At 43.3% G+C, this 13,266-nt stretch overlaps 1 protein-coding gene across 4 annotated transcripts in view; it reads left to right on the forward strand.

The window, feature by feature from the left end:
* The window catches only part of OXSR1 (oxidative stress responsive kinase 1), a 140,912-nt gene that overhangs the window by 64,599 nt on the left and 63,047 nt on the right, over nucleotides 1–13,266 (forward strand). For all 4 annotated transcript variants that reach the window (XM_050941529.1, XM_050941531.1, XM_050941530.1 and 1 more), the window contains one exon: nucleotides 4,815–4,956. In XM_050941529.1, coding sequence (XP_050797486.1) covers nucleotides 4,815–4,956 — 142 coding nt within the window. The remainder of the gene's footprint in view (nucleotides 1–4,814; nucleotides 4,957–13,266) is intronic.

Here is a 13,266-nt window from a genome sequence, read left to right on the forward strand (position 1 = left end):
TCTTCCCTGGCACAGAAGTTAAACTAACTGGTCTGTAGTTTCCTGGGTTGTTTTTATTTCCCTTTTTATAGATGGGCACTATATTTGCCCCCTTCCAGTCTTCTGGAATCTCCCCCGTCTCCCATGATTTCCCAAAGATAATAGCTAGAGGCTCAGATACCTCTTCTATTAACTCCTTCAGTATTCTAGGATGCATTTCATCAGGCCCTGGTGACTTGCAGGCATCTAACTTTTCTAAGTGATTTTTTACTTGCTCTTTGCTTATTTTCTCTTCTAAATCAACCCTCTTCCCGTAAGCATTCACTATACTAGACATTCCTTCAGACTTCTCAGTGAAGACCGAAACAAAGAAGTCATTAAGCATCTCTGCCATTTCCAAGTCTCCCGTTACTGTTACCCCCTCCTCATTGAGCAGTGGGCCTACCCTGTCCTTAGTCTTCCTCTTGCTTCGAATGTATTGATAAAAAGTCTTCTTGTTTCCCTTTATTCCCATAGCTAGTTTGAGTTCATTTTGTGCTTTTGCTTTTCTAATCTTGCCTCTGCATTCCTGTGTTATTTGCCTATATTCATCCTTCGTGATCTGCCCTAGTTTCCATTTTTTATATGACGCCTTTTTATTTTGTAGGTCACGCAAGATCTCAAGGGTAAGCCAAGGTGGTCTTTTGCCACATTTTCTATCTTTCCTAACCATTGGAATAACTTGCTTTTGGGCCCTTAATAGCGTCCCTTTGAAAAACTGCCAACTTTCCTCAGTTGTTTTTCCCCTCAGTCTTAATTCCCATGGGACCTTGCCTATCAGCTCTCTGAGCTTACCAAAATCCGCCTTCCTGAAATCCATTGTCTCTATTCTGCTGTACTCCCTTCTACCCTTCCTTAGAATTGCAAATTCTATGATTTCATGATCACTTTCACCCAAGCTTCCTTCTACTTTCAAATTCTCAACAAGTTCCTCCCTATTTGTTAAAATCAAGTCTAGAACAGCTTCCCCCCTAGTAGCTTTTTCAACTTTCTGAAATAAAAAGTTGTCTGCAATGCAGTCCAGGAACTTATTGGATAGTCTGTGCCCCGCGGTGTTATTGTCCCAACATATATCTGGATAGTTGAAGTCCCCCATCACCACCAAATCTTGGGCTTTGGATGATTTTGTTAGTTGTTTGAAAAAAGCCTCATCCACCTCTTCCACCTGATTAGGTGGCCTGTAGTAGACTCCCAGCACGACATCACCTGTGTTTTTTACCCCTTTTAGCCTAACCCAGAGACTCTCCACCCTTCCGTCTCCTATGTCCATCTCCACCTCAGTCCAAGTGTGTACATTTTTAATATATAAGGCAACACCTCCTCCCTTTTTCCCCTGTCTATCCTTCCTGAGCAAACTATACCCATCCACACCAACATTCCAGTCGTGTGTATTATCCCACCAAGTTTCAGTAATGCCAATTATGTCATAGTTGTATTTGTTTATTAGCACTTCCAGTTCTTCCTGCTTATTACCCATACTTCTTGCATTTGTATAAAGGCATCTAAGATACTTGTTTGATTTTGCCTCCCAGCTTTGCCCTGACCCTCCTTCCTCTCTGCCATTATAGCCCGTGCTCCCTCCTGCTTCCAACCCATCTCCCAGGTCTTGTTCCCCACTTTCCTGTGGGCTTTGCTCACCTGTCCCCGTCGAACCTAGTTTAAAGCCCTCCTTACCAGGTTAGCCAGTCTGTGCGCGAATAAGGCCTTTCCTCTCTTCGAAAGGTGAACGCCATCTGTTCCTAGCAGTCCTTCCTCAAGTAGCATCCCGTGGTCGAGGAAGCCAAAGCCCTCCTGGCGACACCATCTTCGCAGCCAGGCATTCACCTCCACAATGCATCTGTCTCTGCCCGGACCCCTACCTTCAACAGGAAGAATGGAAGAGAATACCACCTGCGCTCCAAACTCCTTAACCCGTACTCCCAGAGCCCTGTAGTCACTCTTGATCTGCTCAGCATCACACCTCGCAGTATCATTTGTGCCCACATGGATGAGTAGCATGGGATAGTAGTCAGAAGGCCGGATAATCCTCGACAAAGCCTCTGTAACATCTCGGATACGGGCCCCTGGCAGGCAGCATACCTCCCGGGATGAACGGTCAGGGCGACAGATGGGTGTCTCCGTCCCCCTCAGCAGAGAGTCTCCAACCACCACTACCCTACGTTTCTTATCAGTGGTGGCAGCAGACCTCCCAGCCTTAGGGGTACGAGACTTCACCCCCTTAACTGTTGGGGGTGATTTCTTCTCTGCTGTATCTTTTACCACAACAGGAGGGTTCGCAGCAGCGGTGGAGCACTGCCCGCTGCTAGAAGTAACCAGCTGGCCGTGTCCACCCTGAGCCTCCTCCTCCACTGGTGTGTCAGGTACACCCTGAGGCATCTCCTCTTCCACTGCAGTGTCAGTAGTCCCGTCAACTGGGACAGCACCATCAGCTGTCTCCACATGGATACTGTCCAGGAATTGCTCATGGACATAGATGTTCCTCAGCCAGGCCACCTCCTCCTGTAGCTCTCCCACCTGCTGCCTGAGAGATTCCACCAGTAGGCACCTTTCACATTGGATGCCACCCCCAGCCTGGATATCAGTAAGTGGAAATTGCAAATTACAGTCTTTGCAAGCCCACACCAGAATCTGGGTAAAAGCATCCATGCTTTGGTGCTCTGTCTGGCTACAGGCGCAGGTGGAGGAGACAGAAGCAGTGCTGGCACAGGTGTTACGGGTCCTCCTCACCATTTTAAGCCTCCCTCTGTCAAAGTCTCAAATTCCTGTCTACAGCTCTCTGTCCGCTCCTCTTTGCGTGGAACAGAAGGGTTTTCGATGTGGCTCAGGTTATGGGTTCAAGGGACCAATGGGTCACAGATGAGACCAACAAGGGAGCCCCCTCCCTTCCTACTCCCCTTCCAAACTCCCTTGCAAAACTCCCTGTTAGCAGCTCCTGGTCGCTAAGCTCCCTGGTCGCTTGTGCGCAGCTTTATAAAGCCCTGGCCTGAGTGAATGCCCCACCCACTGGTTAAGGCTCAGCCAATTACCAGAGGCTTCTAGCTTTCAAACCTTCCTAGTAGCTCCACCTCCAACTGCCAGCTACAGCACACGGTCCTTCAAACAAACAGACCAAACAGACTGACAAACACAAGCTCAGCACACAGCAAGTAACCCCCAAACACACACACAAACCCAAACACTGCAGACAGTCACTTACCCCACAGATGCTGTCTGTGCTCCTCCTTCACCTGGAGAACTCCCTTGCAAAACTCCCTGTTAGCAGCTCCTGTTCGCTAAGCTCCCTGGTCGCTTGTGCGCAGCTTTATAAAGCCCTGGCCTGAGTGAATGCCCCGCCCACTGGTTAAGGCTCAGCCAATTACCAGAGGCTTCTAGCTTTCAAACCTTCCTAGTAGCTCCACCTCCAACTGCCAGCTACAGCACACGGTCCTTCAAACAAACAGACCAAACAGACTGACAAACACAAGCTCAGCACACAGCAAGTAACCCCCAAACACACACACAAACCCAAACACTGCAGACAGTCACTTACCCCACAGATGCTGTCTGTGCTCCTCCTTCACCTGGAGAACTCCCTTGCAAAACTCCCTGTTAGCAGCTCCTGTTCGCATAAACAAGGGTTAAACAATACAAAACCAGACTGGAGTTGCTCAACCCCCAAACTGAGCTGCTAAACACAGTTAACTCATGAGAATAGAGACAGGCTGTACACCGTGCTTTGAAGGTCAGGCTTTCTGGCCAATGGGAGTAGTAAATACCAAATATATGGCCTTCCATTCCCCAGATGAAAATACAGAGATATTGGCACAAACACATGAGCAGGTCACAATGTTGTATGAGAAGAGGCAGTCTCTGAACTAATTCCCGATTTATTCCCAGGTGCAATTCAAAGAGCTGATTTGGTCTGTAAAGCGTGGTTTATCATCCAGGATGATGTAATTCACATCCCTTCTAGAAGAGGAGCTGTGTTGATGCATCTCAGGAGGGATTTAAGCTCTACTCCAGTTCTGTACATAGTGAGGAAGTAATTTGTTACCAAAATTTTAAATTCATATGTTCTCTCCATCTGTTAGAGATGCTCACCATTAAGTATTAGGAATAGGAATGCTATTAGGAATTAGGAATGCTAGGAACTGTGTACCAAATGTGTCTTTAGAAACTGGAAAATAAAATTCTACCAAATTTTAGTTTGTGCATAGTGGCAACTCCCTCCCCAATTCTTCATTTCCTCTCCCTGCTCTTAAGTTGACTCAGTGCCAAAACAGCTGCCTCCTCAACATCTGTGCTCCAGTATCTGTATCAACTGGCAAACTATTCTTTTGTGATTTTAATCTCAAGTTAGTCAGAATGAACTGTAACTCTTACTACTAGCTGACAAACTAGGTGCCCTTTAGGCTATAAGGCATTTACCTGGTATTGGACTTCTTGGCAAACTTTTCAGTCAAGCTAGAGGTGTATGTTTTTGGTGTTTGTACTATTGAGGGTCTGTAAGACCTTCCCCACCACTGACCAGATTAAAATGGGGGGTGGGGTTTAAACACTTTCAGTAAAACCATGAAGAAAGTGCAAGTAAAAGTCCTTTCAGTGCATCCCGTTTGGAATGGAGAAGGTACCCTTTTATCTGGATTTTTATTTGGAAATAAAACGGATGCTACTGACTTTAACCCTAACCCGTCCACCTATTTCCCAGGCTTCCTTGATTTACCCACAAGATGACTGTGTAGATGGCATTTAATCACATGGAATAATTCCTTCCAGTTTAAGCTAAAGAACAAGTTTGACTTTTGTCTTCTCTCTAGGCTCTGTTTTGGATGTTATTAAACACATAGTGGCAAAAGGGGAACACAAGAATGGAGTCCTGGATGAACCTAGTATAGCCACAATCCTAAAGGAGGTGCTGGAGGGGCTGGACTACCTGCATAAAAATGGACAAATCCACAGGTACTTTTTTTGCTTTCCTGTAGTGCAAAGCTTTCCCAATACTGTAGAAGTGCTTCTTGGCTTGCTCACACACAGTATTGTCAAAGTTAGAATCAGGACTCACAATTTGTCAGACCACTCTGTTTTATTAGCACAGCGCTCTGCCAATAACATTCAGAATATGTGAGCGGCCATGCAAGGCCAAAACAGTTTTATTTATACAGATAAAAGAGCGGGACTCAGACAAAGGAACAAAGAAAGCAAAACTGTAAAATTCACCTGGGGCACAGCATGCATATCCTACTTCCTTACTAACTCTTTATGGATCTGAGGCTAATACTTCACCAATTGCCCTTAAATGGTGCAATTGTTCTATGTGAATGTCTGTATTCCTGACACCTGGATTGCAGCATTCCAACAGTTTTTCTTAAAGGTACAGACAGCATTTCTTTAATCCTTTCTATTTTCACAATATAATTCATTGTACTTTCACAATCCCTCCTTTTGGTCAAGCGCACGCCATGACCAACAATTACTGGGTTCCACAAATTAACCGTTTCTTATCTTTTTGTTCATCAGTGATATTCAAAATCATTATATTAGCACTCTGTTTTGGGGCAGCCATCTGGGTGACACAATTCTGGATACAACAGATTAACTGAAAGCATACAAAAATCACTAAGATTTCAAACAGGATAGTTAGGGCTCCCTGAAACAACCAGTTTCCTATGCCAGAGAAATTGAACAGGTTACTTAGCCACTTCCATAAAGAACTCAGCTCTTCATGAGGAAGATATGCGATTTGTTCTAAGTGGCTGTAGCGATCTATTACCTTATTGGTATTGTATAAACATACAACATTGTTTTCCAGTGAGAGCACAGGTCCCTCCTTTGGCCGTGAGCACTATGTCCAATGCCTGACGGTTCTGGAGGGCCACCTGTCCGATCGCCTCTGTTTCCTTGGCCAGGGCTCTTAAACTTTCTCTGGTTTTATTTGCCATTATTTAACTACTTAGGAGCCTTTTTGCCTGGTGTATTGCTCCCCCAAGTGGGGTAAAGGAACTGCCAATAGCCTCTTCCCAGGTGTCATTACTGTTCCATATTGTGTTAAACAGACAAGGTCCTCCAGTGAAGTCTGGGGAATTGAGTGGGATAGCCAGGACAGGAACACCAGTTTGAGAGTGGGCTGGGATGTGGCTGCAGACCCAGCATTTAGAAATAATAAGGATCTGAGCTATCCACACTTGCTGCTGGATAAAAGAATTGTCATTGTGTGCACCCCAGACCTTAAGATACCAGCAGCCGAGGAACAGGCGCTACCAGAGCTGCATGTTGGAGGCAGGGCCCTTCTGGTTCTGACAACCTCAACTGAGGGAACTGCACTCACAGTTTTATGTCCACCAGGCAGCAGGCGCTTGGCTCACTACTGCTTCTTCTTGGGCCTTGCTTTATGTAGTCATCTGCTTCTGGCAACCCTTACGAGAGCGTAGATTGTAAGGTATTGCAGGCTGTTCCTCTACGTCTTCTTCTGGAGTCAAAAAAATTGACTCTGCGTGGTCCTGAGGTGGTGATTGGTTCACTGGGGTCTGTGCATTCTTACACTGCGAAGCATGTATCCACTCTGAGATGCCAGACAGTTTAACAGCCGTCCCTTGACTCTGGCTGTAACAATGGCCTTCACACCTTATCTTTTCCTGATGCATACATTCCTCATTCACACAAATAGATTTGAGAATACAAACAGTAGTATTTTATATAGAACAAAAAAAGCATTGCAAATTAAACCTTGCTAAGTTTTACAATTGATAACTAAGACAATTTACATTGAGACCCAGGCCTTCAATGTTTCTCTAATTTACTTAACACAGACACAATAGAGAATCCTGTCTCTTACTACCTAAATCTTAAAACAAAGAGTTAGAGAGGGCCCAATTTGTAATGCATACGGGAAAACAGAATCCTATAGTCCCAGGGGGTCATTTCTTTCTGCTATTTAAAAATAGTGACTAGCAGGATGAAATCAAATTATACTTTAATTCTTATGGGATATTATAAAATCCTGCTCCTACATATCCCCCTTTTGACACTAAGATTATTAATCGCCAGTGTCACTTCTTATTTAGTCCACGTAATAGAAAATACTGGGAGGTGATTTGGGCCTGTGGCTTTAGCTTTACATACATTTGTTTTATTCACCAGCACATTTTAAACATTTCAATTAAACACATACAATGTAAAACCAAAAACAATTAGGGTAGTAATATTAGTATGCCAGTAGTTGTGGGAGACCATCCAGAAAATGTTATACCAATGGTAAGCTGTTATGCTTTTATGCAGTGGCAATTTTTAACATGTCCCCATTTGCGTGTATAATATGAACAGTTCAGTTTTCCACATTTTTGTTTTTATTTTTTTAGGAGCCATGTTACCTTTTTACCTTTTAACAGATGATTGGTAACTGTTTGCCATTTAATGCCAAGGTTGATAGAGAATTCAGCTAAATCAGTGCTTACAGTAAGCGGAGACTCTTTTGTTGTTGTTGTTGTGGCAAATAGTAAATGTGATTATTGGTAAACACAGTACTTACATTACATTTACATTTGTCTTCTGGTGGGTTGCTAGCACTTTTTAAACACTTTTCCCCAAGAATTAACACATACACATAGTCCATTATACAGTACTTTGGATTATCTGAAAGACAAAAAGAACAGTTTTCTACCCCTTTTGGGGTGGCATTGATTATTGCTTAAAGATTTCATTCTTTTACAAATACCCTTCCTGACTGCAGGCAAAACAGAGGAATTACCCCCATATTTTCCTGTGGTGTTTTTTTTTTAAGGCAGGCCAGGTTTTAATGGCTTCTACATTTTAAGGGTTATGCAAAAAGTATTTCACTGTTTAGTTATTAAATTCATGAGGTGGTGTACCTCAAGTTTTGCCTCTTATATAGCAGACCAAGTTTGTAATGTTTTCCCTGCTGTGTTAAGCTTTAAGTTTATTCACAGGTAATAGCTGAGAAGCATCATTACCATATTACTTTAAAGGATTTTTCCAAAAAATCATACACACTACAAGTTGTTACAGGGGTACTCACTAACATTAAAGTTATTTTAATGTTTAATATTAACAGTAACATTAGCATCAAATTAATTAAAGGTATCTTGTTATACCATGCCTTTTATGTAGGCAGTTTGTTTGCTGACCAGGTATGTTCTTTATTTGCAGCTTCATTTGTGCTGGCAGTTTTCACCTTTCTTTATCAGTTAGGTAATTTGCATCAACACAGGCTAGGCTTTTGGATTCAAAGCCATCAGCAGAGCTCAGAGACTCTGTTTTAACACACAGGGATCTGACAAAGGAAACACAGCCTATTGTGGCTCTTTTTGGAGCCCTAATAGGATTTTAATTCAGCAGCATGTTTCATTTGCATTTTTTTTTACATCCCTTTCTACAATATACGCTGCACATGTCCTACGGAAAATGCACATTCTTTCTATACTATAACTTTTCAAAAACATTAGCCATATTAATTTTTACATAAAGTATAACTTTGTTTTGTTTTTACAGAGTTTTCATGTACTTTTATTAAAGTGACAGTCTGATTACACATAGTCATTTTAAGGCTCAGTGTTTTTAACATTGCTTCTTTTTGTTTTGTGCACCTCACCTCTGCTGTTGCTTCAGAGGGTCACTGTTAACTTCTTATTCTGTCATTACAGCTCTTATCTGCTATTGTTACAAAAAAAAAAAAAAAAAAAAACCAAACAAACAAAAAGACTCCAGAATCTCTACCTATTCTCCTGATTCTGACTGCCCTATTGCAGCCATGACTTGGTCTTTATTTAAAAACATTTTAATTTTTGTAAAGAATCAAGTTACCCCTTAAGGGTTAAATGCTAAATCCCAAAGCCAAACAACACTAATTACCTGTGTCTTGCAAAAAGGTCTGTCAGTTTTGCAACTTTGAATCAAAGAGTCAAATGAATTTTTAGTGGCATTAAAAACAAAAACAAAATCAATTTATCTTACACCTACAAAACAGTAGTTTTACAAACCAGATGTGTTGGTTTAGATTCTTAGAACTTTACATACACAGACAAATAGATACATACACATTTTCTTTTCCTTAACATTTTTTTTACACTGCTTTGTTTTTGCATAGCTGTATATATATAAGGATTATTTACAGGCACTCTTCTGGAAAAGGGCCCATTTTCCCTTCAGAATGTCTGCAAAGAAACCAAGAATTCTCTCTCTTTAACATGGTCCTTTTTAACATTTTCCACAAAGTTTAACTGCTTAATTCTCTCCAGCCTCTATAGTTAACTTTTCACTCTCTTTTCTTAAATCACTTGTTTATGTTCCAAAATGACACCTTTATCACCTTAGATTTCACCCTTTTAAGTATTGTTCCAGGGGTTCATGCCTGCACTTACTACTTTTTTTTACTCCTGACACTATTCCCTTAGGGCTTTCAACCTGTTTCTTTTCTGTTGCTTGCCTGCTTGTCTGGGCCCGATCCTGCTTTTTTTTCAATGAACCGTTTGTGAATGATATTGTGGTCATTTCACAATTTAGAAAGAAATGTTCAAGGAAAGGGACCAGGAAGGGTGGGGGCTAGTTGAGGAGCTCCCCCCGCCCCGAGCCTTGCTGAATTGGTAGTGGGACACTATAAAGAATCAGTTTCTGAGGCAGACAACAAAGGGGAACAGAACAAGGGACTTTTTGTCCTTTTTACAATGAGATGGGAGTATGAAGGGGTTTGGATCGATCCGGGGTTTGGAGAATGGGGTAAAGGGGAGCGCTCGGTCTAGTGGTGGGAGAGGAGGCTTTTAATAAAGCTTTTAACTTATTATTTGAATAAGTGAGAGGCCAGTTTTGATTTTGTCCACCTATGATTTGCCTCTTCCCACCACTGCATGAAACAATTAACCTCTCCTTTAGCCAATTTAGTTTTAGGTTGGCCGAGTTTGTCCTTTAAGACGTCCACTCAGTCTTTGTTCCAAGATTTTAACAGTGGCCACTGAGTTTTGGGATCCCCCTGAGTTAGCCTAGACCATTTTCCCAGAAATTTACAGGAGTCTTGACCCTTTTTACAGGAGTCTGGACCCATCCTAAATACATAAAATGAGCCGGCGTTCATTTAGGGAACTGTCCCGACTTAGACGTCTGGTTACCAGTACAGGAGGACTTTCACACACCAATCACACAAGAAGGAAATTCAGGTTCGTCAGAGCGATGCCTGCTGCAACACATAAAAGGAGCCCACAGGCTACTGCCTCAATTGCCCTTGCTTTCACACTAAGGGTTTTACCCAAGGTGTGGTGCGGCTGCAATTGTGCAGATTTCACTCACTCAGACCGCGGGGACAGGAACCCCTTGGTCGGCCGATCCCCAGACAGAGACGGCACCCAGACTCAAACACTCCACAAGAGGACAGATAGACACAGAGACAGGACAGTCCTCAGTCCGGACAAAACGCAGAAATAATTACCTGACCAGATTCCTGATGTCAGATCCCAGGATCCCTACCAGAACAGAGTGGGAACCAACAGGTTCGATGGCGTAGACCTCACTGTGGCTGTGCGCCTTTCCGCTCTAGTGGGGGACCGCTTGGGCCAAATGCCCAGGTGCCGGCTGCCACGGTCATCCCACAAAAACAGTCAGGAATCACACAGCCCCAGTGAAGACGTTTGCCATCTCGGTGGAACCTCCAAATTGTCAAAGTTAGAATCAGGACTCACAATTTGTCAGACCACTCTGTTTTATTAGCACAGCGCTCTGCCAATAACATTCAGAATATGTGAGCGGCCATGCAAGGCCAAAACAGTCTTATTTATACAGATAAAAGAGCGGGACTCAGACAAAGGAACAAAGAAAGCAAAACTGTAAAATTCACCTGGGGCACAGCATGCATATCCTACTTCCTTACTAACTCTTTATGGATCTGAGGCTAATACTTCACCAATTGCCCTTAAATGGTGCAATTGTTCTATGTGAATGTCTGTATTCCTGACACCTGGATTGCAGCATTCCAACAGTTTTTCTTAAAGGTACAGACAGCATTTCTTTAATCCTTTCTATTTTCACAATATAATTCATTGTACTTTCACAGTATATGTGGAAAATGTTTTTTCTGAGCAAGGCTTAAACCAGTTGTAATGCTGTATGTAGGGCTTGGCAGAAATGGGGGAATTGAAACAGTACAGTATGCCAAGGTAAAAGAACAATATTGAAAGGGGCTGCCATATACTTTGGCCTGAGGACCAAGGCAAAAGAGTATAGTATATTTGAATTACATGCACAGCAGTATGTTAAAAGAACATTATTAAGGTTACAAAGTCAAGCACTCAAAAGTTAGGAAATCGCTTTATGCATATGCATTATGGTATGATATCGTTTTTAATTAAAGGATCACATATTGACTTTTCCACAGGACTTTGCCTCATTCACTGCACAGGATAGACCTGCTGTGGGGATGAATCAGGGTTGTGTAGTAAAGGAGACTTGTCTGTTGAACCCCTTCCTCACTTGTTAAAGAAGTTCGAAGGTGTATAGTGAACAAGGCAGGGGATTGCAGGAGTAAGAAGGATGGTTAACTCAGTCAAATGCTGCCCTGGAGGATTGGGTTCTGTCCTTGCCTCTATCAGAGTTCCTGTTTGATGCTGGGCAAATCCAATTAAATCAAACGTTTTGCAGGTGGTCACAAAGTATGTGTTCCTCATTTGCTGAGTATCCAACTTGAGACCCGGGGGTCTGGTTTACAGAAGTGCTGAGCACTCACAGCTGAAGTGGGTGGGAGTTGGGCTTGAATATATAAAGTGTAATATAATGCTAAGTACTCTGAAAAATCATGTGGCAGACGTTTCAAATTGGGCACTTAAAATTAATGAATACCTTTGTCTCTAATCTCGCTGTGCCTGAGCTCCCCGTTAGTCAACTGGGAATAATACCTACTCATCTCACATGGGTTTTGTGGATCTGATTAATGAATGTTTGTGAATGGCTTGGATACTATAGTGTTGAGCACTATAGAGAAGACCACGAGGAAATTAATACTTCAGTCTTCAGAGCAGGGTTTGAATAATGTGCAGTGAACAAAACGTGGAGCCACACACTGAACAATGAGATGAAAGCAAAATATTGAGTAGCTGTTCATTGAATGAGCACTGCCCATCCTCTGCACTGTTTAAGACTGGTCCTGTGGGAAAAATAGTATGTGATCATGTAAATAGGTAGTTTTGGCATTTCCTCATTTTTGAGTGCTTAATTTTGCATCCTTAATGTGGCTCTTAGTTCCTAGATTATTAAAAAAACAAACTGAGAAAACAAATTGTCATATAGCATCATATTGACACCCATATGGGTTGTCAGCTGCATATGAACTTTTAGATCCATTTCATGGACCTTTCCCATATGAACTAATTGAATTCATGATAGCAGTGATAGGTTGTCTTCCTCTGTGTGGACCAGCACAAGAGAAGGAGGAGATGCAGTGGTTGTCAGCAAATATCTGTGAAAGTGAAGCATGGTGAGAATCTTGAGTTTCATTTTAAGCTCTGGAAGAGAGTGTTCTCTAGTGGTCACAGACTCTTCTGTTCACTTCCTCCAACTTTAACCCCTCTGCCCCATTCCCTGCAATCTGTCTCTGTCCTGTCATTTCTCCACCTCTGGCTTCTTGTCCCACTCCTTATGTATCTAATCCGTTCCCGTCTCCTTGCCCAGCCAGTCCTAGTTCCCCCTCCAGGCTCACTGTCCAACTCTCAATCTTCTCCCCCGACACCCAGTCCCTGTCTCCTTGTCCATCCCATCCCAGTTCTACCCTCCTGGCTCCTTGTCCAATCTCTCCGCACCTCCCCCAAGCTGGCTGTCATACACTGTCTTCCTCCCTGGACTCCTTGCCCCAATCTTTTTTGTCCAGGCAGTCCCAGTTCCCCCCCCCCCCCCCCAATACCCTTGTTGTAGGTCTCCCTCCCCCCCCATTTCCCACACTGCCTCCTAGTCATATTTCACCCCTCCCCCTGTGTTCTCCCTCAGCTTCCAGTCCCAGCTTCACTCCAGTCCCAGCTTCACTCCCAGTCAGTTTTTCTCTGCTCTCCAGTCTGTCTCACCAGACTCCTTGTCCCAGTGTAATCCTTTCCCACTCTCCTGGCCCGGCCTTTGTCCCCTCTGCATTCAAGTCAGACTGCTTCCTCTTCTATGCTTCTTGGGGGCTAGCATAGTGTCACTGAGAGTACAAAGAGAGACAGGCTCCCTGCTCTTAATTCTGGTGCCTGGCCCGAACCTGGCCTGGAGCAGCAATTACAGGGAAAGTCATCCTGACCCCCTCGC

This window comes from Gopherus flavomarginatus, chromosome 2, assembly GCF_025201925.1.
Source record: "Gopherus flavomarginatus isolate rGopFla2 chromosome 2, rGopFla2.mat.asm, whole genome shotgun sequence".
In the NCBI taxonomy this organism is placed as follows: Eukaryota; Metazoa; Chordata; order Testudines; family Testudinidae; genus Gopherus; species Gopherus flavomarginatus.